This window comes from Anser cygnoides, chromosome 2 (genome assembly GCF_040182565.1).
Source record: "Anser cygnoides isolate HZ-2024a breed goose chromosome 2, Taihu_goose_T2T_genome, whole genome shotgun sequence".
In the NCBI taxonomy this organism is placed as follows: Eukaryota; Metazoa; Chordata; class Aves; order Anseriformes; family Anatidae; genus Anser; species Anser cygnoides.
The window spans coordinates 42,991,928-43,019,586 of record NC_089874.1 but is presented as its reverse complement, the minus strand read 5'-3'; the positions used below and the strand labels follow the sequence as shown (position 1 = coordinate 43,019,586).

The following is a 27,659-nucleotide window of genomic DNA, read 5'->3' as shown; positions in this document are numbered from 1 at the left end:
AGAACGCAGCAAGACCTCCCTCCTCCAGCTCCTGCTCCCTGGCATTTCAGCTGTCTCTGGAAACCGTTGCAGCTCCTACTTTCTCCAAAAGCACCCGAAAGCAGCCAGGCAGCCTGGCTAACAGCAGGAGAGACGGCTGCCCCTGCTTCAGCCTGAGAGCTGGGCCCCACTCCCGAAGGAGCAACTTCTGTTATAAAAACCGAGCTTGCTCCACCTCCTGTACAAATACCCAGCTGCTTTGGTGGTCAGAAACACTCGCCCATATTTCACCTGTAATTTAATCATGGCCTGTATACCCTCAGTGACTCTTGCTGCCAGCATTTTGTATGCATATATACCAGGCATTGATTTACTCACAGGCAGTGCCTTTCCTATTTATTTTGGGGTTTGTAAATGTTCTTTTAAGTGGTATGTCTTCTGTTCCCCACCAATCTTTCTTTATGCTCTTTTGAATAAGGAGAGCCCCGGTGTTTCCAAGAACTAAGCTGAGACCCTAAGAGCTTGAGTTGGACTCTGCATGGAAGGAGGAGAGCAATCAAGCCTTTGTCCTTAAGGCAGCACCAGGAGGAGAGGTCAAACAGATGACGTGGATAGAGAGCAGCTGAAGGAACCACCCTATCACATGCTCAGAGAGAAGAAATTAAGGAAGGTGGGAATTACCACATTTCCTATGCCAACTATCATTTCTGGGTCTTCCCCGTGGGAGAGCTACACATGCGGGCAAGTTATGCAGACAATTTAGGGTCTTCAGAGGGAGATTCTGGCTCCTGAGAGCAGGGTGGCAAAGTGGGAGGGATGTCACTTCCAAGCGACCAAGCCCAACCGTGCTGAGGGAGAGGTTCACAGAAGAGATTTCCTAATTGTCATACAGCAGGCCTGAGTCCGTCAGTGCAGCCGGCAGCTCACGGCAGCATTCAGGTAGCGAGGCAAGATGTAATCCTGCTCTGGATCTTGCCCCGCTGATACCTGCTGACTTTGCGTCTTCTAGCATTGAAAGTGACCTTCTAGAAATAGGAGCTAACCAGAAGGAAGCAGTGAGTTGTAGTGACAACAACCTCTCTCATCAGGCAAACAGATGAGGGAGTTTGTAACCTCAGAGGGGATCTGAGGGTGATCAGTACATCTATTCATCTCACAAGCCAAACAGGCCAGAAAATGGAAGTGGTCATACTGGGAAGGAAAGTAACCAGAGAATCACTCAAACATGGTGCTGACAACACAACCAAAACACTAGGAGCTAGCTACCTAAATGTTTGAAGCCCTAGAAATAAGATAGGTGAGCTGGAATACATTCTACTGTAAGAAAACACTCAGGTACTAGGAAATCCAGTGAAAGTGAGGCAACGAGCAAACCGCTAAAATATAACATGCACGGCACAGAGTAGGCCATGCACGGGTGGTGGAGAAATAACCAGGTTAAGCAGGGCAGCAAGTAACATGGAACCTACATGGAGTGAAATGTGCAGCCTAAACACCAAGAATGGAATTATGCATTACTGGAGAGCTGAGGCTGTACTACTGGGTGCCCTGCCAGGATGACAACACCCACAGCAACACATAGAGGAAGACAGAGAAAGGCAGTATGGGCAGAAAGTCGAGTATTCATAAGGGACTTCAATAATTGAGCATATTGGTCAAAATGGACTATAATGCAAAGATTACATTTTTTGGTGCTATTTCACAGAGCAGCTGCTTAGGAAGTCCAGAAGACCACATGCAAATCCTAATTTGAAATGACCACAGAGGAGATTATGGGACCGACTGACAAAAGTGAGCAGTAACAAATTGCAACAACAGATGGTATTCACCCTGCCAGTTCTAAAAGAGCTCCAGGACTCAATAGTTGACTACACCTACTAGTAAGAGGTGTGCAGCCTCTTTTATAAAATCAACTTCTTACCTGCGGAATGGGGAGGTGACATGTGGTGACACTATTCCAAAAAGATTCCAAGTGAGATCCAGGTACCCACAGGTCTGTAAGCCTGGTGTCAAATTATCAGAAATTGCAGAAAGAGAGTAAAATCACTGGAAACGATTTGTGGAAAGAGCCTGGCTTTTGTAGGTTTGCCTCACGGACCTACTGGAATTCTTTGAAAAGGTCAACAAGCCTGTGGATAAGGGTGATCTGGCTAATATAGTCTGCTTGGATCTCTGAAAGGCATTTGACAAGGTCCCCAACAAAAGGTTTCTTAGGAAACTAAGCAGCCATGGCATAAGAAGGAAAGTTCCTGGATAAGCAAATGGTTAGAAGAGAAAAACAGAGGGTCGAGGGCATGGTCTTTCTTACAACAGAGGAATGGCACCAATAGGACTTCCACGTGGAGCTCTGCTGGGACCCACACTGCATAAGCTATTTCTAAAAGAAGATGAGAAGAGGCTAAGCAGTGAGGTGACAAGATTATTTAGGAGAGAAAACTGGGGGAGGAGGGGGAAGCAACTGTGAATAACTGCAGAAGGACCTTATTAAAATAAGTGGCGCTGGGTAATAAAACAGTAGAAGAAATTAAATGTAGATAAATGTAGAGTGATGCACGTGGAAGAAAATTACAGTTTCACATTTTAAAATGATGCTCTTTGAACAGTCCATAGAAATCTCAGACTTATATTTGCTAAAAAAAGCAAATTGAATTCCAGAAATCACTACAAAAGGAGAAAGAAGCAAGACAAAGAACATACTGCAGAAATATCTGCATATCATTCTCTGTCAGCCCTTCCTTGCTCATTACATTTGAACTGACTTACCCTATTCAAACAAATTTGACAGAGGTAGCAATCTGAAATATTTTAAGTTCCAAAACCTCAAACCCATTACTAGAGACTAGAGAAAACACAACAAAGAGTTGCAAGACAGAGACTTATTAATACCAGCAATCTCAGAATGACTCGCTGCAAGGAATACATCCTCCGCTTTAAGTGCAACTATGTTAACTCTTTTACAGTAACAGACCAAGAAACTAGAGCATGGCAAGCAGGAGCTATGCAATTCTTTCTGATGTAAGAACTCATATTCACCCAACCTGATAAATATGTATCTGTCTCCAAAACCCAAGGCATATTTAATGTTTGTTTCATGACTTTTTTTTTCCCCTGTAATAACTATCTATACTAGCAATAAAATCTAGCCTTATTAAAAAGAAAAATAACTACTAGGATAATGTGCAACAAATATACAAAAATTAAATACTTGCATTTTGAACACTGTTTTTTCTTCAGTTTGTTTTTTATTCAAAGATACATTCCATCAATTATGTGGAATTTACCCTGCAATTTACTGTGAGCTGAAGTGACTGACAAGAGCAACCAAGATACCTCAGGCAAACCAGGTCACTCAGGCATTTTCTTGCTGTTTCACAATTAAAGGTTGACCACAAAAACCTTTACTTTCTGCAGAATGACATGCTTGGTTGGCTAAATATGCAGGCAATTAACATAGAGATAACATGCATTTAAATGGAGGTCCCATTGACCCCCATCTACTGGCTGCAACCTTTGCTCTGAAAGCAGACAGCTTAGCAAAAATATTCAATTAATAAAAAAACTGGAGGGCAACAAGTCCATTTTAAATCATTTAAACATATATGGTGTTTACTGCTCCATATTTAATAAGTTAATAAACAACAACAACACAACTAATATCACACACAACAAGGGCATGAGGCTGAAAGATCTTTACAGAGATCATATTAAGGAAAAAATAAATTGTTATTTCTCCTTTATTCAAAATAAAAAAGAATATTCTTCAAGCAATTGAATCTTGCTTTCTTATATATTTGAGCCTTGCCTTTCCTGCCTCTTCCCATGTTCTACCCCAACTGTGACACTACAACTTGCTGCAGCAACTCAAATACCCAACCCCAAATACTTCCTTCCTGCTTCCACCCTTCCCTCCAACACCCCTAGCTCCCTCCCAAATTCCCTGTTGGGCAAGAACAGCAAAAGCTCTGGCTCTATCATAGATGAGGAAGGAGCAATTTACTGTAGTTAAATTAAGTGGATAAAAACAAAACTCGCTCTGCAGTTCCTTCCACTGGAGCACTGAATCTCTGCTCTATATAGCTGCCCATTTTTGGAAAACTTTTGTTAACTCTGTTGTATTTGAAATTCCCAGTCCTTCATGTTTGCTTGAAACTGGCCAATTATTTGTAAAAATTCTATGCAAATGAAAAATGCAACGCGTGTGTGCTTGGATATTTATAAACCAAATAAAGATACATTTAAAAAAAAAAAGAAACAAAAATTGAAGACAAAATTTATTAATCTCTTATTAATTTTTTTTAATCAAACCTAAATGTGAGGGTCCAGGGAAACCATATATCACACCGCTGCCCTCTAATGGAAGAAAACATCAGCCTACCATTGGTCCTGAGGAAGATCCAGTGAGACAAAAACTATTTCATCAAGCAGGAGAGTTGTTTCTACCGCCCCAAATGTGGCCTCCTCCTTTTCTCATATATAAATTTAGCTTTCCTCAAAACATTCTTGGCTGAAAAAAATCACTAGATGTTATCCAAATCCAAATGTATGAGAACTCTGAGGAGATCAGAGAGACCGGGTTTTGTTGGTGGTGCTGGTGGTGGTTGGTTGGTTGGCTGTTTTTTTGAGAATTCAGTATTTTTAAAAATGTTATTTAACTTGACTCAAAGTCGTAAGATTACTCACAGTACCTGAAATTAATTGTGGACACCGGTCTTTTTCAAAGCCCTGGGCTGCAAAGTCCATAGGACAAGGCTGTCTTTTAATTAATTTTTGTACAATACAATTGTTTTATGTGGTGTAGATTAGCACCTAGAGCTTTACTGCTGTATGTCTACCATAACCTAAATAGATGGAGTAATATTAATAATGTCCACCAGTTCCTTCTCCAGAACTGGTGTGGGTCAGGTTTTTGTTCAGTGTTGAGGGGGCCACATCTTTATTGCCAGAGGTTATGATTTTTCTCCTGTGCTGCACATATATTTCTACTCTAGCTATCACATGCCGTCTCTAGACGGGCAGCCCTTAAATGCCCAGAAAGACAGATTTAATAAAAATGATGGCATGGTCTATTAGTGTTTTATTTTCACAGTATATTATCTACCATTTACTTAATTCACTTGGGTAAAATAGTTCCACTGTTCTAAACAAAAGCCAGGGATGTGCACTAATAGGGGAAAATGTGAATGATGACTTTTCTGATTGCTGGCATAATGCAAAAGTGAAGTCACGCTATAATTAACAGATCTGATTCAGAATGGTTCCTGTTGAGTAACCGTGTTCAATAAGTGTCTGTCGATGGGATTTATTATCAAATTGTCACTACATCAACTAAGCATTTGTTTTGCATATGCATATGCTCTGAGAGCGTGTGATGGAATCGGCTCCAGCAGAGTTAAGGAACAGGGCAATGTCTCCTCTGTGACTATCTGGAGGGGTTCCACCATTCAGCTCTGTTTTGCTGAAGGTCTTTAGACTTTTGAGCAACCAATTTCTCATCTGTTACTTCTGGGAGACATGACCTGCCTTCAAGCAACCAGTGGCCAAACAGATCTACTGAGATGCAAGATGCTGCACCATGGCATCAGAAAAAATGAAGTTCAAGTTTAAGCAAAACGATTCTGTAAGACAGTTAAAAAAGCCAATGCATTACAAGTAAGGCTTCAACAAGCTTTACAAGCTGCTGTTCCAAGTCAACAAAATTTCTCTTCTGTTCAGTTCTGTGATATGAAATAGATATTTCCAAATCTGCTGAGATCATTAAGAGCCTACTAGCATTACCCAGTCCCAAAATGCACTTCAAACACATGCCAAGCTGTTGGCAAAGTTTTATACAGACCAATGACTCAAAACATTAATCACTGTGTATAAATGGAAATTTTACTTTTTTTATTTCTCTAGAAGGAAAAAAAAAAATTAAACCAATTATTTACCAGTGATACAGGCCGGCAAATTTTGGAAGCAGTAAATTAAGAATAATCACAGATTAGATATGTCACAGAATACTTGAGCATCTTGGGTCTCCTTACAGAAAATATTTGCTAGGCCATGAGTTCATTTATGAAAAGATAATGACCCAGGAAATATTTTTCTTAATTGCAAAGAACCCGTTTAAGAAAGTGTCTGGGGAACTAATTAGAAAGGAGTTTCCTCTGTAGAGAACCTGGCTTTAAACTCAATAAGCAATTTTAAAAGGACTTGCTTGAGACAGAACACTGCTTAGATGCAGTCAAGACTGTTTTCTGAGGTGCAGTAAGATTTTGCAGACATGGAGGTGGGTATGTCTCGGGTCCTCACCACAGCAGGGCATCGGCCAGTGCTGGCACACTCCGGTTACAGTGACTTGCTCGGCACGACTCATCAAACCCTGCTGTTTCACTACAGCAGACATGGAAGGCATTCAAAAACATGCAAATAGGAGAACAGTTTCCTCCAAGCTAAGTGAGATTTTGCAAAACACTCACACGTTTGCCAAGATGCATATAACACCCGCTGGCCAACGCAACAGGTGCCAGGAAAATACTTCACTTTATAGCATCACATGCTCCCACTGAGTGCCATTGCTTCTTTATGGTACCTAAACATCCACAAAACTTCACCTGTAAGTTAAAAGAGGCAGCTCCATATATATTTTTGAATATACACACACACTTTTATTTTAAAAAAAGGTTCATCTACAACCTCACAACATTTTTAATTGGCTATGTTTGTAGAGTAGCATTATAGCTCATGAGCCTGCAGATCAAACACCCTTCCATTTGACATGGTAAGGTGTGAACTTAGAACACTGAAGCGTTATCTGAACAACCTTGCAGCTTCTTATTGCCAATTCTTTTCATTTTGTTTTGATCATCCCTGTTGGTGTTTTTCCTAAAGACTTGGCTCCTAGTTTCATGTGATTACATAATGATACGGATTTTTAACTTAAAAGGAAAAAAAAAAAATCTCAAGCTCACAGTTTCACTCACATGGGTGAAATAAAAGTTTTTTTTTCAAAAAAAAAACAAAACTCCAAACATTTACCAGTTGTAAGCAACCAGCTTCATTATGTTTAAATGTATCTTAAGACTTCCAAAAATATTTAGGATGGCAATTTTTTTTCTTTAACTATTTTGAAATGTTTCAGAACAAACAAAAAAATCAATTAGATGTTTAAGGAAGAACATTTTTCAAGCCTTCATAGTAACAAACAAATGACTAATGGAGGGAGAGCTCTGCATTACTTCCATAGGGCACGGATGCTATACTACTATGTGCTACCTCAGCAGCAGGACTGATCTGGGGACTTGATACCACCAAAGGCTCTGTCCTTCTGACGCAGGAGATTTGGGTTTATCAGTTGGTTTGCTAACCAGAAGTGGCACTACTCATTGTAGTTCATACTTGCTGTTCAAGAGACCTAGAACTGCTACAGCTCAGTAATGAGATGGATTAGCAGAGCCATACATAAAACTTGCTGTGTGACGACCCATACTCAGCATCTACACTGCCTTCACAAATGCCTCAGTGTCAGAAAACCCACCAAATTAAGATATTGCATATTGCTACGCTTTTAATAACTTCTGAACTCTTATGCCACTTATTACGTAAAACTTTGGAATGGATCAAAAAAAGAGAAAGAAAAAAATGCAAACAAACGATATTGCACAAAAAATCACCACATCTGCTGTCTATCCTGGTATTGAAAGTAGGATTGATTTATTTTTACACAAGTCTAGAGTTTCAAAATTAAATAAGTCTGTTTTACAAATTATTTACTTTCTACAAGATCCATTTCCCCTTGAAGCATGCTGTGCATGCCCTCCTAGTGTGAACAGTTTACAGTCTGTGATCAGGCACAGACCTACTTGGCTGGATTTTTTTCTCTCTCAAAATGGCAATTTTGAGAATCATAAATAACACAGCACAGTTATTGCAATTTTAGCTTATTCCCAATAAATAAAATTTATTAACTGAATAGCTTTCTGTGCAGCTTAGCTCTTTCTTCACTAGCTTATGATTTTACATTGACTTGCTTCATGTTCCTAGTCACAACCAAATTCTGCCATCTCAAGTACAACAGCAATAACATAAATTAATAAATGCAAAGTGAAAATGCATAAAGTAATGTGATCACATTATAAGCTTTAATCTTCATAGGTTATGTGCAAAAAATTACCTCCCAAAATTTAAAGTTACAAAGGTATATTGCCTAACATACACTTCAAGGTATCTCGTTATATGCTACACAGTTTTGTTTTTCAGACCACCGGACCAGAAACCTCTTCCTCATTAAGCTCCAATTGATTAGGATACTTAGGGATGCAGGTAAACTTAAGAAGATGAATAGCTCCACTGACTTAAAATACAAGGCTGGACAAGGCTTTTTGGAAGTTATAAAGCAGCACTTTATGATGTCATTCCAATTATCTCCAACACTTACAGTAAGTTTGCAGTCATCCCATTTTTGTTACACAAACCCTCAATTTATAAAATAAGTCATAGTAGATTTTTAACTCGCGGTCTAAAAATAGCAGGGAAACTGGAGAAATAAAATTATGCAATATATGGTGGGTCAACACAGATGACCTCACGGCATGTTTTGACCATAAAATCACCTAATGAATGTGCATCTACTTCCTTAGTTTATGTATTTAAAATAATAATAAAAAAAAAATGTGAATAGATCATTGCTAAAAATTCTTGATGAGAAAAAATGTCATAATGAAATATTAAAATTATAAGTAGAGTCTCTATAGTTCTCCTCATCATGTTAGGCACATTTCTCTCCTAAGACAAACACTGCCATTCAACAAATCAAGTCACGCTTGGTTTGAAAAAAATATACATATAATGAAGAATATGCAGTTGAAGTGTTTGTCTCCTACACATTACTGTGATTCATAGTTTTTATTTATTAAAAAAAAAAAAAATTCCCACAGGTAGGATTTCCGACTTTCAGTCATTCTTACAGGCTCATCTTCTAAGGTCCTAGCAAAATGCTCAAAATAATACGAGCTCCTGATTAAACCAGGAAGTAAATCTGTATGCATGCAATTAAAGTGTCTGCAAGGGCAGATGCAGATGACAGTAATTCATACTCTAAGAAATGGGCTTGTGTATTTGGCAGATTAACTGTTCTGTATTCCATTGCTATGAGGTATGGAAACTGTACTGTGAAACAACCATTACTCATTCCCTCTGCTCTGAGCACGTAGGTCTATCAAAGGCAAGCCAGTCTGGAGAGGGCGGGGGGTGAGCACTGGAAAGAGAAGAGTCTACGTGTTTAAGATTAACGCTTCCCTTGAATGGCTTCTTTTATCTAATTTCCCCTACTTTTTAAATTAGCAAATGCAGTAGACCCAGAAGGGAAACGCGCAAAGGAGAGAGGGAGAGGGGAAAAAGCAAAAGCAGCCAAAACTGTCCAACTTGTTCATTAGGGTTTTTGTGTTTGAACATCTGAATGAATCATGTGTCTGTTTTTCATTATTCTCCATATGTGATTGTTGCCTGCTTTGTTCAGTGATTTCTGTCCATTTTGTCATGACTGTGCTTATTTTGTTTTATATATTGTTCTATTACACAGAGATTGTTTTTTCTACTATGGCTCACTTAGCATTTATGCCACCAACAAAGAGTAATCTTAAAATGAGAGGTTACGTCAAAAGGTTTCCCTAGTGAACTCCCTTGAAGCATATATGATTTCTTTAGACCCGACTCCTTAATTCATACCAGGCAAAAATCCTCAGATGACACTATTCCTTAGCACGCCAGGAATGTCGCAGGTATCATTTTAAAAATGTGAGGAATACTGGAGAATGACTTAAAGTCCAGTTTTTCAGAGTGTTTTCTTCATTTGTTGAAGGGGAAGCCTAACGCTTTTTGCTAACCAGCAGCCTGTTTTAACAGATCTGCACATTGATACATATGGTACTTGAAATCATTACATCGTTATATTCACTAGTTTACGTTTTCAGATCTACTCTATACCTTGGACAAAACACAAATGAGGTTGAAATAGATTTTGAAATCTCTAATCACATGATTTCTTCTATCTTCTACTTAAATGTAATCCACCCTACTGCACTGTGCAAACATCACAGAATGATGTGTTCATTTAACAGGATAGCTCATACTTTAAGAGGGATGAGTGATAGCCAAAAGACTGGAAAGGAGCCAACAAAATGCCTGTTGATTATTTGTTTGCTTTAAAGGTCTGGATGCAGGCACTAGTGAATTAGAGACACTCAATATAGTTTCAACTTCTGGAAAAATCCTAGAACAAATAGTACATAAATCTATTCACAGAGCCTCACAGGCATCAGGTGATGAGTACCCCATATCATGATAAGCAAGTATAAATGATATCATATCGTACCTCCATCTAAACATAGCGAATTAGTCTCATGGATAGGGAAGTACCATATATTTAATTAAACCTTGATTGTCTCTCATAACATGAACAGACGGGAGAAATACGACCGGTCTAGAAGTCCTGTGACATAGGTGCCAAACTGATTGACACATCCAATTTTAAAAGTTTTCAACGGCTCACTGTTAAACTACCTGGTACACTGAGAAGGTTTCCTCAAAAGTCTCTCTCAGGTCTGTTATTACTCAGTCTTTTCCAAATTATCTTGTCCAGTGGATTAGAGAAATCATTTATTAACTGTGAAGAGGATACTAAAGAGGTAAGTGCTGCAAGCGCTCTGGAGACTTAAGATTTGAGAATAATCTTAGCAAATTAAGGAGTAGCCAGGAAAAAAACACGATAAAATTCAATACAGACAAATGAAAAGTACTAGCCTTAGGAGGGAATAATCAAGAGCACAAAGCAGAGCACACAATAAGGAATGCCTGGCTGGCAGCAGCACCGGAGAAAAGAATAACAGAACCACGGGGCTTCTGAGAATCTCTTTGCATAAATCAACATTGTTGTTCTCACACAACACCCTCAAAAATCTATCTATACTTTAAATATAAGTAGCTATTTATATGTATAAATAAACAGGAGAGCCACGCAATCACAGAGAAGACAAATTAAAATAACTTCTCCACACTATTTAAAATGGTCGGATTCAGGCTGTCTGACATTCTGTGCCCGGCTCTAAGGACTTCAGATTAGAGTGAACTAATTAGAGAGACCGATGAAGTGCAATATAATCAGAAATTTGAAACAGATTGCCTCTGAGGAAGGAGAGAAAGGACCAGTGTTCAGCCTAAAGAAAAGCTCGGACAGATGCATAGCGGTCTTCAAATATATGTGTTTGCTGTAAAGAGGAAAGGATGAACCGCTCTGCATATTCACTGGGGATAAGAAAAGAAGCGATAGGCTTAAACTGCACAAAGGGAGATGTGGGTTAGACATTAGGAAACACTTTATTATAGCAAGGACAGCAAGCACTATTGCCAATTGCCTGAGGAGCTGGTGGAATCTCCACTGCTGGAAGCCTTTGAGCACAGGTGACACAAACATCCGTCAGCGGTGGCTTAGGTAGTGCTGATCCTGGCCTGAGGCAGAGGAACAGACCAGATGACCTCTTCAGGGCCCTTCCAGTTCTGATGCCTGTCAGACTTTTTCTTTTTTCTTTTTTTTTTTTTCCCCAGCAATCTTGCTAGAGGAAGGAAATCATACCCAAGAAGCAAAACATCTATTCTTTTTATGCCACGAAGTATACTGTTAATAAATCCAATTATGTTTATGATCTTATAATGACACCACTTATGTCATAAAGATCCATCTTTGAAAATACAAATAAATATATCTCTGCCCTACAGTGTAAAAACACAGCATGAACCAAACTTTTACAAAATTCCAACTCACTGTTACATAGCCCCCACTACAATAATATCAAAACAGACTACAACATAAAGAATACCAAACCAAGATGTTTGTCTTTCTCAAATTTTTACCATTTATGCTCTTTACAATGTTTTCACTTCACATTTCTGTATTTTGCAAGTACATCCGTCTTTTCTTATTTCCACTGGCAATGGGAATAGAAAGAAGTCTAGATCACACGACAACATGTTTGTGGGAGTGGTTACCAGTCTATGAGCCTGCTTCCACCAGATTCACTGATTCACTCCACCAGCTTTTAGCCACCCAGCTGAAGCATCTATAGTGAGAGCAGCGTGGTCTCAGGCAACCGAGATCAACAGAGACAAATACATTTCGCTGTTCCACAGACTTCATTTACTTATTCAGCACATTTACAGCCCAATTCAAATTCAACTCCATACGCTTGGTTTGTGTTGCCATTTCAGATGGACAAATTTAAGATAAAAGCTGAAAAAATGGTGGAGTCGACCCATGAGAGAACACCTCAGTCTTGTTGTATGGTGGGAACGGGGAAATACAACATTTCTGTTCCTAAAGAAATGTCTTAGCTGGAGTGTGGGACAATGAAGAGTGACCCAGGCTTACTCCAACCTACCTGATCATGGACGACGACTTTTTTTTTTTTTTTTTTTTAACCCCTGACATCAGCAAATCAGGCCCCTGTAGCTCCCTTAATCCTAAACCCCAATTTCTTCCTACACCAGGGTCTCATCCCAAACCACTGCTATCCCAAAGCCTATCCTATCTAACCATACTCCTGTTCATCGTAGCACTCTTCTTCCTTGTCAAACCAGCTCAGGGCCCTTTTGATCCACTCAGCCCTTTTGTAGCTCTGTCACTTTGCAAATCCTCCTCTCTCTACAGGTCCCCAGACAGCGCCCTGCCTCCAAAACTCAAGCCTCCCAGTGGCAGGTAAATCCATCTCCTCCTGGCTCTGAAACTGCTGCTCTCACCTCTGTGGGCCTGCACCCCAGGCCTTCTGCACTTGGCCAAACCCATCCTTCCACATGGGTATTCTTCTGTAAAACAAGCTAAACAAAAAACAAACAAACAAAAATCTGGTTCCCAGTGTGATTTTCAAAGAAATATGGTCAGAGTGATGTTATCAAAAAAAAAAAAAAAAACACAAGTCCAACCAAAGTGAATGCATGGTAGTGCCACTTCTGATGATGAACTATATTAGGCTGATGGAGATTTCCAAGACTTGACTGCAATCTTACAACTTACTTTTTTTTCTGAGTAGCTAATGAATGCTGCTGCTGGCATGCAAGAGATAAAGGCACACACTTCTCCAAACATCAGTAACATCTTTGGTACAGCTGACAGGATTTTGAACTTTCTCAAAATTTGCCCACGTATCTTTCTCTCCTGTTTCTCTTCAAATCCTATCTTGCCACCAGTGAGATATTTCTGTATGCAGTGCTTTTAGTAACTCATACTGAAATGCTATCCAGAATGCACTTCTTATGAGAAGAATCCACTTCAGTAGATCCTATTACTCCAAAAGGATTCTGAATATCACTAGTATAAAGTGACAGACATTTTAAAGCAGAGGTTCCCACCATACACTTGACTGCTCTTCAGACTGTTAAATGAATAACCTGAACCAGAAAAAAAAATAAACCAGGTTTTGCTTGGGAAAATTTTTGCTTTTATATAGGAAATCAATTTGCATCAATGATGATATCATTCAAATCAGACGGTACTATGTGGTTAGAAGGTAATTTACTTTTCTGCTGAAGCAATTTGATACTTGTTATGATTTGTGATTTTCATTTTGTTTGTTAATGAAAAAAATTAATGAGCAATGTTACTGGAAACAAGACTCAAAGCTTTGGCATTATTAAATATGTTTGCAATATACCGTACATTATGTTGATTGCACTGTTGGAGCCAAGGCCTTGGCAGTCAAGCCACCAGTCAATCATTCAAACAGACAATGAACTCACAGGGCAGACTTTTACACATACCTTTGCACTGATTTGTGTTTTTGTCAAGAATTGCCTTTGTGGATACAATTTTCCCATACCTAGAGAGAAAACAAAGAACAGAAATACATGTTATTGCATTTTAATAACATATATAATTATTTTTGCACATATCCAAGAAAGAGATCTAGTGCTCTTGAAGAATGTTTCCCTGATACTTCTGGAGAGGTTCCTTCTTCGACTGCAGTTCAACAAACACCTTTAGAGTTCATCTGAAAAGCACCGCTCCTTTGCCATAGCCTGTCTACTTCTGGTCGCTGCACTGTACTGCCAGTATAAATGCCAAATACAGGGGAAAGTTTAGGTCATCAGCACTACTAAAGATGCTTCTTTGGTTAAGTTAATTAGGCTTGCTTAAAAATATATTTTCATTTTCAGCTGTCAAACAAGATTAATTTTAATAGAGATGGACCAGATCCAGGATTAACAACAAGGAGGTATGGTCATTTATTTACATGCATGCACACACACACAGAGACACAATTGTGCTTGGGTCTGCATTCACATATTCACACACACACCCTAAACAGATAGGTTCAGATCTAGATTTAGATTTAGCTTCTGTTTTAGATAGACTGAAGCTTTTGAGGTTTATATGCATCTCCTAGCTCTTTTCCAAGATGAGTGCTAATTCTTACTTTAGTATGTGACACCTCTCATAAGACAGCACTGCACTGCACTGCAACTCGATAGACCTGGCATGATTAAGAGGGAACTTGGGCAGCTACAATTTGTTGCATTAAGCAATTAGACCATAAAACAGCTATTTGTCTTTACCTTGCAGAGGTTTAAACTACAAATGCCAATTTAATGGTCAGTGTCACTAAGAGCTGGTGAAAGATCATAGAAGAGAGCCATTTACAGATGAATATAACACTTCAGGAGTATGAGAAAATTAATTTTATTCCTCAAGTCACTGGTATGTCTTGGTCTCTCTTGGGTGGGAGGAAGGGGAGAAAAGCTTTCTTCTCCCCCTCACCTGCCTCACTGGCTCCCTAGACAGAGCGGATTTTGTGCTCTGCAAGCAGACCCAACGCAACACACCCCCCCCCCCCCATGACGGGGACATGGGCAGGTAGCTGTGGGGTCTGTTTTGCCACAGCTGGCTCTACTCCAAGAGGAGTGGATACCTAAAGCACGTTTAATGTTAACCATGAGATCACATGCTTTTCTAAGCTCAGGTGTTTTCAGAATTGGGGCCTTCATATTCACTTATGTTCCACTTAGTTTTATAATTCTTCACGGTAATACCTGGAGTTGACTTTGGCCTCAAAGATGTTAGAGCACATATCTCAAGCAGGCACGGCCAAATTCTCTGCCAGTGTGATTTATGGTTGCTCAGTGGGCAGCTTACCCAGCAGGAAGTTTGGCCCGTGCAGTGCATCTTCGTTTATTTGATTTATTTAGATTTAAAATCAAATACATGAAAAACATGCAAAAACATGCCTATCTCGTACGGCAAAGGGCCTCTGACAGATATATGGAGAAAGAATCCAACAAAAATCAGCGGCTAACCCACAACAACCTCAAATAAAACACAACCCCTACCTAAACTTCCGCCAACAAAAACTAACACCCAGCCTCCATTTCAGTTCAGCCACTCCTAATGAATTGATATGTTGTTTCATCCAAGTCATGTGAGAGCTCAAAGTTAACATTTCTTGCCAGCAAAGACAGACATTTGTGGTTCCACTGCTTTTATTACAGATTTCCCAGAGTTATTTGCCGCGTACTGTGATCCTGCACACACTTCGTTACACTGGAGATTTCAGTCTGAGAAGCAATTCTGTTCGGTCCAGAAGCTTCCTCCGGCACATACTGCTAGATGCACACCGACGTGTTTGCAAAACCAGGCGTCTGAGCAGCGAGAGGTGCCACAATAACAAACACCGTTATAGGCAATTAGCCATATGCAGCTGATTTCATCTGCCGCTATAAACCTCGAGCTGTGCCACAATAAAGTCATTGGAATTAATTTGGACACTGTTTTCCTAAATATTTCAAGTAAGTATTTTACAGTAATCAGAACATTAGTTCTGATGAAGAATGTTAGCTTGTGTTTTGCATTAAGTCAGGAATGTATTTTGTTCCTACAAACGTAGTCGTGTTTCTTGCACACACGGAGAGTGGTATCAAGTTATGTTGTCCCTCCAAAGCTGATGTCTCTTCATTTGCGTGAGCCTTAAGTGTGTTTTCATTCACATGGAAGCAACAAACAAGTATTCTTCCATGAGAATGCCCACAGAAATAACTATAAACCACATCACGAGCGACAGCTCCTTTTCTTATATTTAAATAGAAACTACTATAAAATCTAACAGCCTGCACAAACGATATCATTAATGTAAAAAATACTAGGTATGGTTTGCATGTCATGGGGGAACATGAGCACTATCTAATTTCCTCCTGAATTATGGTGCATGAAGGTATTCTTTCAAAGATCTTGAATCAAAAAAAAAAAAATTCTGGTCAGTAAAGATAATTGTGGAACTGAGTTCATCTCAATGCCTTATTATCAACCTTTAAACATAATGATTGTATCATTAAAGATAACCTACTGCATCACAGTATCCAAGGTAAGAGAAGTTATGAATCTGTGAGACTGTTACCTCAAAAATGTGTCTACTGCACATCTGAACCAAAATTTTTATTCAGAAGATTCCCAGACAGATGTGTTGTTTTTCATTACATTCTTCCCCATTATTTAAATGTGCAGTAACCTCAAATAAAATTATTTTCATCCTGTTTTTAAAAATACTTTTAATTCCCTGTATTGAATGATGTTTTTAATGTTTTCTGCATGTAATATTTTTCATTTAAAACCATGTGGTCAGAGACTTGAAAGAGCTTCCATGTCAGGGGCAAACGCATACACTAGGACTTCAGCTCATTAAAGAAGGACCCATGCAGTGAAACTATGACTAGGTGTTTTCACTGTTCCTCATAATATATAAGGGCTGACAAGACAATTACAGGATGGACAGGTTAAATTCTGGAGAAGAAGATACTTGTCCAGAAGAGGAAAGTTACCTTTGGAACTCATGGCCACAGAAAGTGCTGGTGCCCCACAAAATGCATCTCTACGGAAAGCTATTAGACGACTTCTAGGCTGTTAGATCTGTCACCAAATTAAACACAACGGCACGTCTGTGGCCCTGGAAGCCACCTAACACTAAAAGCTGGGAGAGGGTGACAGGGAAGTATCATGACATCCCGTCCCCATTTTAACATCAGGCACCTCCCCTTACAACAGCTTAAATAAATTCCTGATCTGACCCAGCCCAGCCATTCTTATATTCCGCGAGAACTTGGAGGGGAGAAATAGCTTCTTATGAACATAAAGATCTTTACCACTTCTTGTATATACCAGTTCAGGGCAAAACCATTCAAGTTTCTGATATCCACTGTTAAAATTACAAATGTCACTTAAAAACACTTCACCTACAAATGACAGTAACACATACCTTGTCACACCCTGGGTGGCGGCAATAAGGGGAAACCACACTGTGCTGTGGTCCACAGAGAGAAAAAACTCCCTGGGCAGCATCAAAAAACACTCTCAAGAGCCCCATCCCACTGCACCCCACATTTTCCAACTACTCAGCAGGCTCTAGGAAGATGCAAGCAATGCAGAATAAACCCTGAGCATGCATCAGGGCTGCAGTACAAATAGATCACTTCAAGAGCCTTGCAGGCAGGTGGTCGATCAGCACTTACGCTGCAGACAAAGCTCAACCGTTCGTTCCTGGGAAGTTATTTGATAACTGCTGTTAAAATGGAGAGAGTTCCTGGAGGAAGCACTCGAGCTGTAAGCGATACCACTTGCAAGATGCGGGAACCTTTCCCATCGCCTGCACTGATTCCAAACTGATGGGAGAAGTATTTTTATGCTGTCCTTTAAGCCAGCTTTCAGGCTGGCCATGGCTGGTCCTGTAACATGAAATGGCTGTCGGACCAGACAAGCCATGTCCATCACCCAACTCGGTACCACAGCTATGCCACCCTTCGTGTCCATCCAACCAGGGTGGCAGGCACACAGACACCTACCTATCACCGCTTTTCCCCCATTCTGGTTATTACTCATGTGTTTTAAATAAACGTGAAACTTGTGATTTCAACCCAAGTAACCTCTTCACAGTTTTTCCTTGCTTGGTTAAGCCAAGGGAGATGCCATGCAATTTCCAAGTTGAGAGCTTACTAATTATATCCTTGACATTAGGGTTCACCCAAAGCCCCATGTGTTACTCAAAGCACAATTCACCCAGCTGAAAACAGCTGGAATTTCTATGCATTTAGGTAATATATGCTTTTATCTCCGGGACTTTTGTACCGGGATGAATTTGACCAGCAGTAATTGGATTTAGATAAGCAACTCTGAGACTCTTTCATTCTTGTGAATGAATATAAATAGCGTAACTGGGTTTATTTTGTTTAAAAGCAGACTCTATTAGGAAAATCATGGATTTCTGTAAAAAAAAAAAAAAAAAAGAAAAAGCCCACATTATGAAAGCCTAAAATACAGAACGAATTGCTACTATGTTTCTCAGAGCGATGTTATTCCTATAATGCACTCCCACATGCACCGAAGACATCCAAATGCATACAGAAGGGAAATTCACTCAGAAAAAGTTCTCATTTGCATGATCATTTTGGGGGCATTTTATCTACTGCATGACATTTTCAATACTTCTATTCTTTTTTTTCTCCTAAATACAACATGTAGAATTCTATCCATTAACAAAGACTTGGCCGGTTTGTTGTTTTTCTGTACATTACTTTTATAATTTTTTGTAAAGGAAAAGTTAAAACCAAACTCTCTTTTCATTCACAGAGATATGAAACAACTAAATTCATACCATTCAGAGCAGCTTCTATTTCACTGACCAGCACATGGCTTGGGGAATAAACAGGGGAGAGTGGTTGCAGACAACCTACAGTGTAGTGGATTAATAAAGACTGTACTTCTGTCCAAGAAAGTACAAGTTTAACTCTCGTCTTCACTTATTTCAGTCTGGCTATCAAGTTTATAAAAATCATTCCCTTGCTGACTGTAATACAAGTCACTACAGCAATTTAGAATAACAACTTGTCTAAGAGTTTCAAAAAGACCAGAAAAAAAGGGGTGTCTCAAATTGTTTGGTTGTAGGTCTAAAATAGCAGCGAACTTTCAGAAGAGCTCCCAAGTCCTTTGTACCAAATTCTAGAAGGCTCAGAGTTGCCCAGCAATTTCTGAAACCTAGACCACGTATTTTTGTTCTTAACAGAGTAAGATGCCATCCAGTTTTAAGCAGAAAATAATGAATATTATAGCATCTATGAGGAGCGAATTTCCTGGAGAATGAAGGTGATTAACCACTGAAAGAATGCATGTAAATTTAGGAATATTTTCTGGTACAGATACTTACTACTAAGAAAGAATATAGTGATTTGATTCATAAATGGATCTATAGTTCACCATCACACTATGCTGACCAAAAATGTATTTTTCAGAAGAAAAAAAGAAACAAAAAAAAAACTATGTGCACATGCCTATGAATGCTATTATTACTTCAGACAAATAAAAGCCAAGACCATATCATTCTCTTGCATAGCAGCTCTGTGTTAGAAGGAAAGAACCTAACAGGTTGTTTCAGAGTATGGATTGAGTCATTTACTCTATAGTACATTTACAGATCATATTCAGAAATCGTGCTTTTAAGGAGAAGATTGAAGCACTATTTAGCTCCAATCACAGGGCTCTTGTACTACTCTGGAGCAGCTATGATCCTTTGGTGCTAGAACACGGAAAACTTGGTTGTAATAGTGAAGGTTGCTTCTTGTAAAATTTTGACAACTTAGAGTGTAAAATACTGCAAATAAACCTCTTTAAATGTGTGTGGAAATACCAAAACTAAAACTATCCCTCTGCTGTTAAAATGCTGGCTTTTCTTTCCAGTGTCTCTAAAATTAAAGCACAGGAAGATGTCTTGCCTTATCTTTACTAGATACAGATGTCTTACATTCAAGTTAGAAAAATATTTACAAGACAATACAGATATTTACTAAGAAGCAGAGAGTCATATTTCCTAATCAAACTAATCTGCCTTCATATTCTTAAGCATTATTAAGAATATTAAGCACATTCTTAAGCACATTCACCTCAAAAAATGTATCGTACAAAAGTGTACAGACTCTGGATACTTACTGTAATTGTTTTCAATACTTGAGAAATTAAGCTAGCTTAAACAGAAGCCAAAGTAAAGGGAATTTAAACATTTACAAAAATTCTGGAAATATAAAGAACTTGGACTCTCAGACCTGTAAGAAGTATATCATTTAGGTAATTCAAAGGTAATGTTTCCTGTAGCCTTGTTCCCTTCCTTGCCAAAGTATAAAAAGATTTTTGTCTGCATGTAAATGGAAATTAAGTGGCTTGATCCAACACTTGCAGAAATCAAAGGCAGTTTTTTCATTGCCTTCAGTAGGTACAAGCTCAAATCCTATTCGCAGCGCTTATAATAAGGCTACAGATTTGTCACGCTCTTGATACCCAGTACAGAATAAAATGCCACTTACCGAAGTGGCACTCCCCATAAAAGCTTGACATTTTACAGCATTTTGTTGTGTTTCATTTTGTGTGTGTTTTTTTTTTCACAGTTTATTTCATGCAAGACACTTGGCTCTTACATGCAGCTTTAATTCTAAATACTGTTTATTCTGAATTAGGGCTATCTATTATATTCATATTACATCTGTATGTTTGAATATTGAAGCTACTTAAGACTATTTAAAAATGATTACATTATTGTATATTGTATTTACATTAAAGTTCTGACATTTATATTTTTGCTTTGATAAAAAGCTATGTTTTTCCCTCACAGTTCTGCCATGACAAATAACCAGTGTTAATAATTAATTAGCAAAATATTTTACAGTTGCTAAATTAAGTATGGAAAACAAAATTCATGCACAAATTAATAACTGTGATTTCATGCAGAACACTTCAGCCCTTCTTCTGGGCTGTCATTAAATCTTCAACTACTAATTATTGCATATTTGCAAGAATTCAGATGTCTTAAAAAAATAAAATGCAACTGTTGTTTGCAGACACTCAGCAGTGCTGCTAAATTTTCTGTATAATGATAGGATGCATTATTTGGAAGACAGCTTAGGGATCTGAAACCTGTCACAGACAAGATAAACCTGTAGCCTGTCACAAATGATAATGCCAGGCAAACTAATTTTCAAAGAACTGCAGGGGAAAAAAAAAAAAAAGAAAAAGAAAACCGATCTTTTCTACTCTTAAGACATCCCACATCGGCATTTGAAGAAAAAAAAAAAAAACAGATCTTCAAACTTGAAGATTCTCCTTTATCCAATGATTTATTATGAATTATGTCAGATATTGTAAAAATACAACTCTCCAACATGTAATTCTTGTGTAGAATTTATTTACTTTGTATGTTCTTGCATGCTGGGATGTCTTGTATCTGATTTCTCATTCACAGTGTTGCTTACTTATGGAGGATTCATTGTGAAATTACAGTTGGTATGAACCAGCATGTCGGCATACCATGATATTAATCTCTCAAGTATTCAATCATTTAACAATAGCCCCATTATTCAAGGGAACTCTGAGCATTCAGTTTGTGCAGATTTTCTGACATTTCACTAAAACAATTTGCTCTTAAAAGAATTATATGACTGCAACGTATTGTAAATACATACATACATACATACATATATATATGTGTATCAATCAGATGTTACCTCTCTAACAATTGCCAAGAAAAGAACAGGAATTAAAAAGAAAATCAAGAACTCCAGCTACCACCAGGGACCATGAACTCAAACTGATAATTTAAAGCTAAAGCATTTTGTAGAGTTCACACAAAGGCCATCTGAATCAAATGTGTGAGTGAGACTTCTTGAGTTCACAGAGCTCCCATTTCATTATTTACAAATTATAAAATATCAGGTACTTGAGATGTCTTTGGAAACAACTTTGTTCTGAAAAGCATCATTCCTTAGGATTTTTACATTGCAAAATATGTATTTTAGGAACTAATCATAAATTGCTTCTTTTTCTTAAATATTATTTATTTTAATCATTTTATTTTCAGAGCTGGAATGTCACAGTTATGTTTATTTTCCAGAGGCCGAACTTTGACACACGTGATGCACAGGAACACATTTTTCTCTGCCTGAAATTTTCAGGGAGAAGCAATAGGAGCATGATTTTGGAATTTTAAAATCACAAGGTCAGAAGCATACACTGTTCACCCAGGACTGGGACAGAATACCTCTGGTTTTGAATTTCTTTGAATTTTATTTAACTTCACCAAGTGTAAGGAGCCCAGATGAACTTAAAGAGGAAATTTTATCAAGGTTAAATCATGTTTGTAGGCTGAAATTAATTTTTTTGTGTGTTGTTGTTGCTGTTGTTTTGGAAGGGTGTGGAAAGTCCTCCCTACAGCCCTGATACAGAAAACAACCTGATACAGAAAACAACCTTACACGTAACAGTAAGTGCACATTGCCAGTTAGTGCTTTGCTCTCCTCAGGGCGAGGCCTAAAACAGCTACGGTAATTAATTATAACAGCACAAATGTGTTCTTGCTGGTAACTCACCATAATGTCCAGGCCAGAGTCCCAAAGCAAGTATTCTCCGAAAACCTTCTCGAGTCATCGCTTTGTCAAAAATAAAATTTAAACTAGATGAAACTGCCCAGCACGACATACAGATATATAATTTATGAATCATGTTATTTTTCATGGTTTCAAAATGCTTAAAAAAAAGCAGCAAGTAAATGCAGAATTAAATGAAGTCACCTGTTACAAAAATGCATTTACAGGTTTAAAAACGTATTAAGATTAGAGATCTTGTCTATTATATAAATACTTCTTCATCCTTTATTGCCCAAAGAAAGATGAACATAATTCAATGTATTAGCCTCACTATACCAGCCTGGTAAATATCTTTGAAGGGAGGGCTTATTAAAAACTGCACTTCGGATATCTCTTGGTTTCTAGTCATGTGGTGCCATCTTCCAGTGGGCTACCCCAATTTGCACCAACAGAGCAGCTGCCTCATTACTTTCTGTCTTTGAATGTTGAAATTACACTTCAAGATAACATCAAGGGGCAGGGAATAGGGAATAATTAGCACATCTGTAGCTCTCTGCTCATCAGTCATTGGAGAACCAACGAGCCTAAGATGAACAAAATCTTACCGTCAACTCACTCACTCAGGCTTTGTGCCAAATTCTCTTATTGGACACCTTTGCCACGAGTCTCCTACAGGAGAAAAGCCAATGGTGGCAATTGCTGTGCTCTGCCGTGGTTCAGTTCATACCCACAAACAGCCACTACGGCCCAGAAAGAGGTTAGATAAGCCATGGGATTCACTCAATAAAGACGCTCATTATATACCCAGTATCTTCAGTCTTCAAAAGGGCACTTGGTAGTTCCTGCCTGGATGGAGATCTATAAAAAAGATGTGCTCTGTAACTCATTTTTCTGAAATATACACGGGCAAATCTAGAGGAAGGAGCAAAAATTTAAATATTTTATGAATCTGCTGGGAAATTTTACCCCAGGAACAGAAAGACTCACTGAAAAATACAGTGAATACATTCTGAAATTTTACCAGTAGCACTGGATTTGGAAGCAAATTAGCTTCAGTCAAGTCTGGGAGCCTTTAGATGCCTTCAGTTAAACTAATTAAAAAAGATATGATCCTCAATCCATATAAAGATGCACATGAAGAACCAAGGCCTCATCTGATTATTGAGCATACTTTGGGAGAATGAGAACTATGATTCACTGAGATAAACCCACAATTCGTCCTGTAACTGGCTAAGGAGTACAGTGATGACAATTCCTGTTGCTCACTAATACACCAAGAAGTTAAGAAATTAACTTTTGGTATTAAAAAATAAAGAAGAAATAAATACATTTGAAATATTCTTCTATTTTGTTTATATATTGTGAGCCTTTGTGATAGACTCAAATGTATTTTCGAACTTCTCTTTACAGCCACAAAGGAAAGAAACCTATATTTTTTTAAAATAGAAAGCTGAGATTCCCATCTTATCACACGCCTCAGGATCTAAGGGTTTAAGAAACAAATATTGTGAACCTTGCAATAAACTTCTGAGGGTTGGCAACACCAAGGGCAACATCTTCATCAAATATTAGTGAACATCCTCAGCTAGGGAAAAAACACTACTTGGCAGTTGCATGTTTTGGATCCCAGAAAACAACCTTGCAAAAGAAAAATAAAATAAAATAAAATAAAATAAAATAAAATAAAATAAAATAAAATAAAATAAAATAAAATAAAATAAAATAAAATGATAACAATGAACAAATCCACGCTGCATTCTATTCCCAGCTTTATAAAAAGAGCTGCTGGATTTAAAGATTTATTAAAACCCCAATGCTGACACCACTCACTTTACTACTGCTATCACACAGATAAATGCCAAGTATATCCCATACGGATAAATAATATTTCAGCAGCCAAAATATAATCTGCCAAATGTGCTGGGTTTAAAAAGGAGTACCACAAAATTTACAATGATCACCTGTATTGGCAAGTAGATTGCTTTTAGTACAGGCCATCAGAAACAATGAAAACACAAAAACAATGGAAGAGGGACAGCCAGTCAATCTCAAAGGATTATATTAAATGGGCTTACATCAGGCTGGTGGCCAGTCACTAGTGGGGTTCCCCAGGGCTCCATTTTAGGGCTAGCCAGTTGAGGGAAGGGATCGTCCTGCTCTGCTTTGCCCTGGTGCAGCTTCACCTCAACTGCTGTGTGCAGTTTTGGGCATCACAAAACTGTTAGAGAGTGTCCAAAGGAAGGTTACAAAGATGGTGAAGTGTCTAGAGGGGAAGGCGTGTGAGGAGTGGCTGAAGTCACTTGGTTTGTTCAGCCCAGAGAGGAGGAGACCGAGGGGAGGCCTCACGCCATGGGAGTTTTCCCACCCTTTCCCGTTCTGCTATTTGCAAAGAAAGTTCTAAAAAGTCCAACATCTTGAACAAGAAGCCAAAGCAAAATAAAAGGTCTAGTACAGCTATTCATTTACCAGATGCCTCTGCCCTTCGCTTTCTTTGAGCTTGCTCCAGAGACCACTGAGATCAAGAGGAAGACCTATGGGTTTCCCCTCTTCTGCAACTTCTGAGAGCCATTAAGCATTACTCTACATGTAACATTCCATTTTTTCAGACAATTTCTGAAGTTCAGACTTAGGTTTCTTTTTGACTCCCACATTCTCAGGACAACTGCTCCTTTGTTCAAGCTTCCATGTTTATGGGAACGTTATCTTATCTCTGGTTTAGCCTTTAATATTGAGCACAGTCTGAAAAGAATCACCATCTTGTCTGAGATTTAAAGATTTATGTCTGCTTACATTTTTAAGATACATACACATAAACATACAAACAAGTCTAAGTAAATTTACTCTTACTAGAGCTGTTCTTCAAATGATGATATTTAACACCATTTACAGTTTAGTCCCCGTTATCTCCCCTGTGATATATTTATCTTTTTTCCAAAATCTATTATAAGAGTAAAACAAGAACATCCACAGGAAAACAAGCTTTCGTGAGCTTGGTTTAAAGTAAGCAAGGTGTAAGTAGCAAGAAATCAACAGAAGAGGGTAAAGCAAACCATTAGGGTATGGCAGAGGACTTCCAAAGCCACTGGGCCACCCGAAATTGAGACATTCAGTATCACAGCCAGGATCTGTGATTTTGAGAACACAAACCTGAAGGAGTGGTGAAAATCAAAAGAAAATGACCCCAGTCTGAATTCCCAAGCACACATGGATGCGGTGAGTAATACAAGGACCTGTCCACACAGACACAGCAGTCCTGCAGGAGAGCATGGAGCAACCTCAGCAAGCTTTAACCTAGGCTCAGGTTTTGCTGCTCGACTCCAAAACCCACAAGCATCTGCAATATATATGCTCCTTCAGGAAGTGAAATGGACAATAGCATTCATATCTTCATAAATTCTGCATAATTGTGCTCCATTTAAAAGTAGAGTGCTTTAGAAACGAATCGCTGTTTGTCTAAACCCCACGCAGCCTTCTCCCCAACCTCTCCTATGTCTCCTATCCCAGAGCTTCTCAGATGGCCATTCTCTCTCCCACTTCCAAGATCAGCCTGTTTCAGACCTGATCAACTTTGACAGTGGGGAAAAGAAAAAAAAATCCACCTTGTACAGAAAGTCTTTCGTCACTTTTGAAGCTTTTGTATGTGTTAATCCCTGCTCTGTCAGTTTTCTCTCCCTTTCCTCCCCTCCCCTTCAGTGGAAATTTTCTACTCTTTACAAGCCTGGCTCTCTGCAGAAAATTGATTTCCCCTAGGATACAGCCATCCTACTGTTCTGTGTACGGTCATTAATGACCATCCTGTTCTCCACAGAGACAGACACGGTGGCGCTCCTCCCCAGCTCCTTAGCACAGAAAGTGCACAGTGGGAAAATCTGAACATCCTCTGAGCTTAGCCATGTTAAGAGTACATCAGCTCCAGAAAATACCATGCATAACCTCCAAATGAGCTACTAGAAGAATAAAATAACTTGTCAGCTTCCGTCACTCTTTATTTTACTGCACTAGATTATCTTTTTTTAATTTCCCCCAAATAACAACCATCATGTAGTTTTCTTTCCCCCATAACCACACAGCAATGAACTGCAAACCAAGGTACATCAACCCTGCAGTGAGCAGTGTGACTGCAGCTCACATTGGTTTTACTTGGGTTTTCTTTACAAGTAAGGAAAGCATTTCAGCATAGTCTTCCAAACCTGCCTGAAAATGTGAGAAAAGATCTGGGTGCTGCACCTTTTGCTGGTTTAGCTGCTTTACAAGCAGTGAACCTGCTGGCTTTGCAGGAGATCTCTTGGAGATCTGCAATCCCACCTTTGACTGCAGTGAAGTCCCATCTTTGGAGTGACAGACAATTCTTCCCTTGGCTCCTGACTGACTGTTATGCCAATGGGTGAAATGCCAAAGTTTACTCACAAAGCAGCTTATGCCTTCTCTATAAGCACCTTGTCGCTAAACTGCCAGTTGACTCCCATGGGGTCCCTGTAAGAACTTGCCCTTGTCCCTGCTGGTAGAGAAAGGAGGACCAGAAGCAGCGAGGAAGACAACAGGCACCTGATCCTCATCCATTTCCAACCGAGGATTTTTTAGGTGATGAAACTAATCTTTCTTATCGAGTTGTGTTTCGGCAGAACTAGAGAAGAGGAAAAAGATGAACAAGGCCCAAAGATGGTGATATGTTTTTTGTTTGTTTGTTGTTGAGAATTCAGCTTCATTCCAGTGACTACTTCAAACAAACAAGAGCAGTGTCTTAAAATCAAAAGGTAAATTAAAAACCAACAACAAACCTTTTCAGTGACTGAACAACCACCACCCTTGCGGAGGTGAAAACAACAGCTATGAGCAATCCCTAAGCATTAGTTCTGAAATCAGGAGGGGGTCTTAGCTACCAAACGTCACATTGGTCTGAAAAAAGTTAACACAGCTAAAGCCTGATGCAGCACTTCAGCAATACTGGGGGGGGGGGGGGGGGGGGGGGGAGGTGGGACGGTGTTAAACTGCTCAAGCCAAGAAATTCACATTTGAAGCTCACATTGTCCAGCTATGCTTTCTAAATTGTTCCAGGATTTCTTTACATAATTCTCGCTTATGCTGGCTGGTGCTAGCCAAGGAAATCCTCTGCAGACAAGCAGGACGATCCCCTCCACTGCAGGCTCCACAAAATCATGTGCTCTGTGGAAATTTCCAAACACCTCAGCCCAACACGGGTGAGTTCAGGATAAAGTTTCAAGCCTGAACTCTATAATTTCCTGTCTTTTGCTAGTCTACACAACTCTTTA

The 27,659-nt window shown here is 38.9% G+C and overlaps 1 protein-coding gene across 13 annotated transcripts in view; it reads right to left on the bottom strand.

The window, feature by feature from the left end:
- RBMS3 (RNA binding motif single stranded interacting protein 3) overlaps positions 1-27,659 on the bottom strand; it is a 702,788-nt gene that overhangs the window by 307,167 nt on the left and 367,962 nt on the right. For all 13 annotated transcript variants that reach the window (XM_066991135.1, XM_066991136.1, XM_066991145.1 and 10 more), the window contains one exon: positions 13,765-13,823. In XM_066991135.1, coding sequence (XP_066847236.1) covers positions 13,765-13,823 — 59 coding nt within the window. The remainder of the gene's footprint in view (positions 1-13,764; positions 13,824-27,659) is intronic.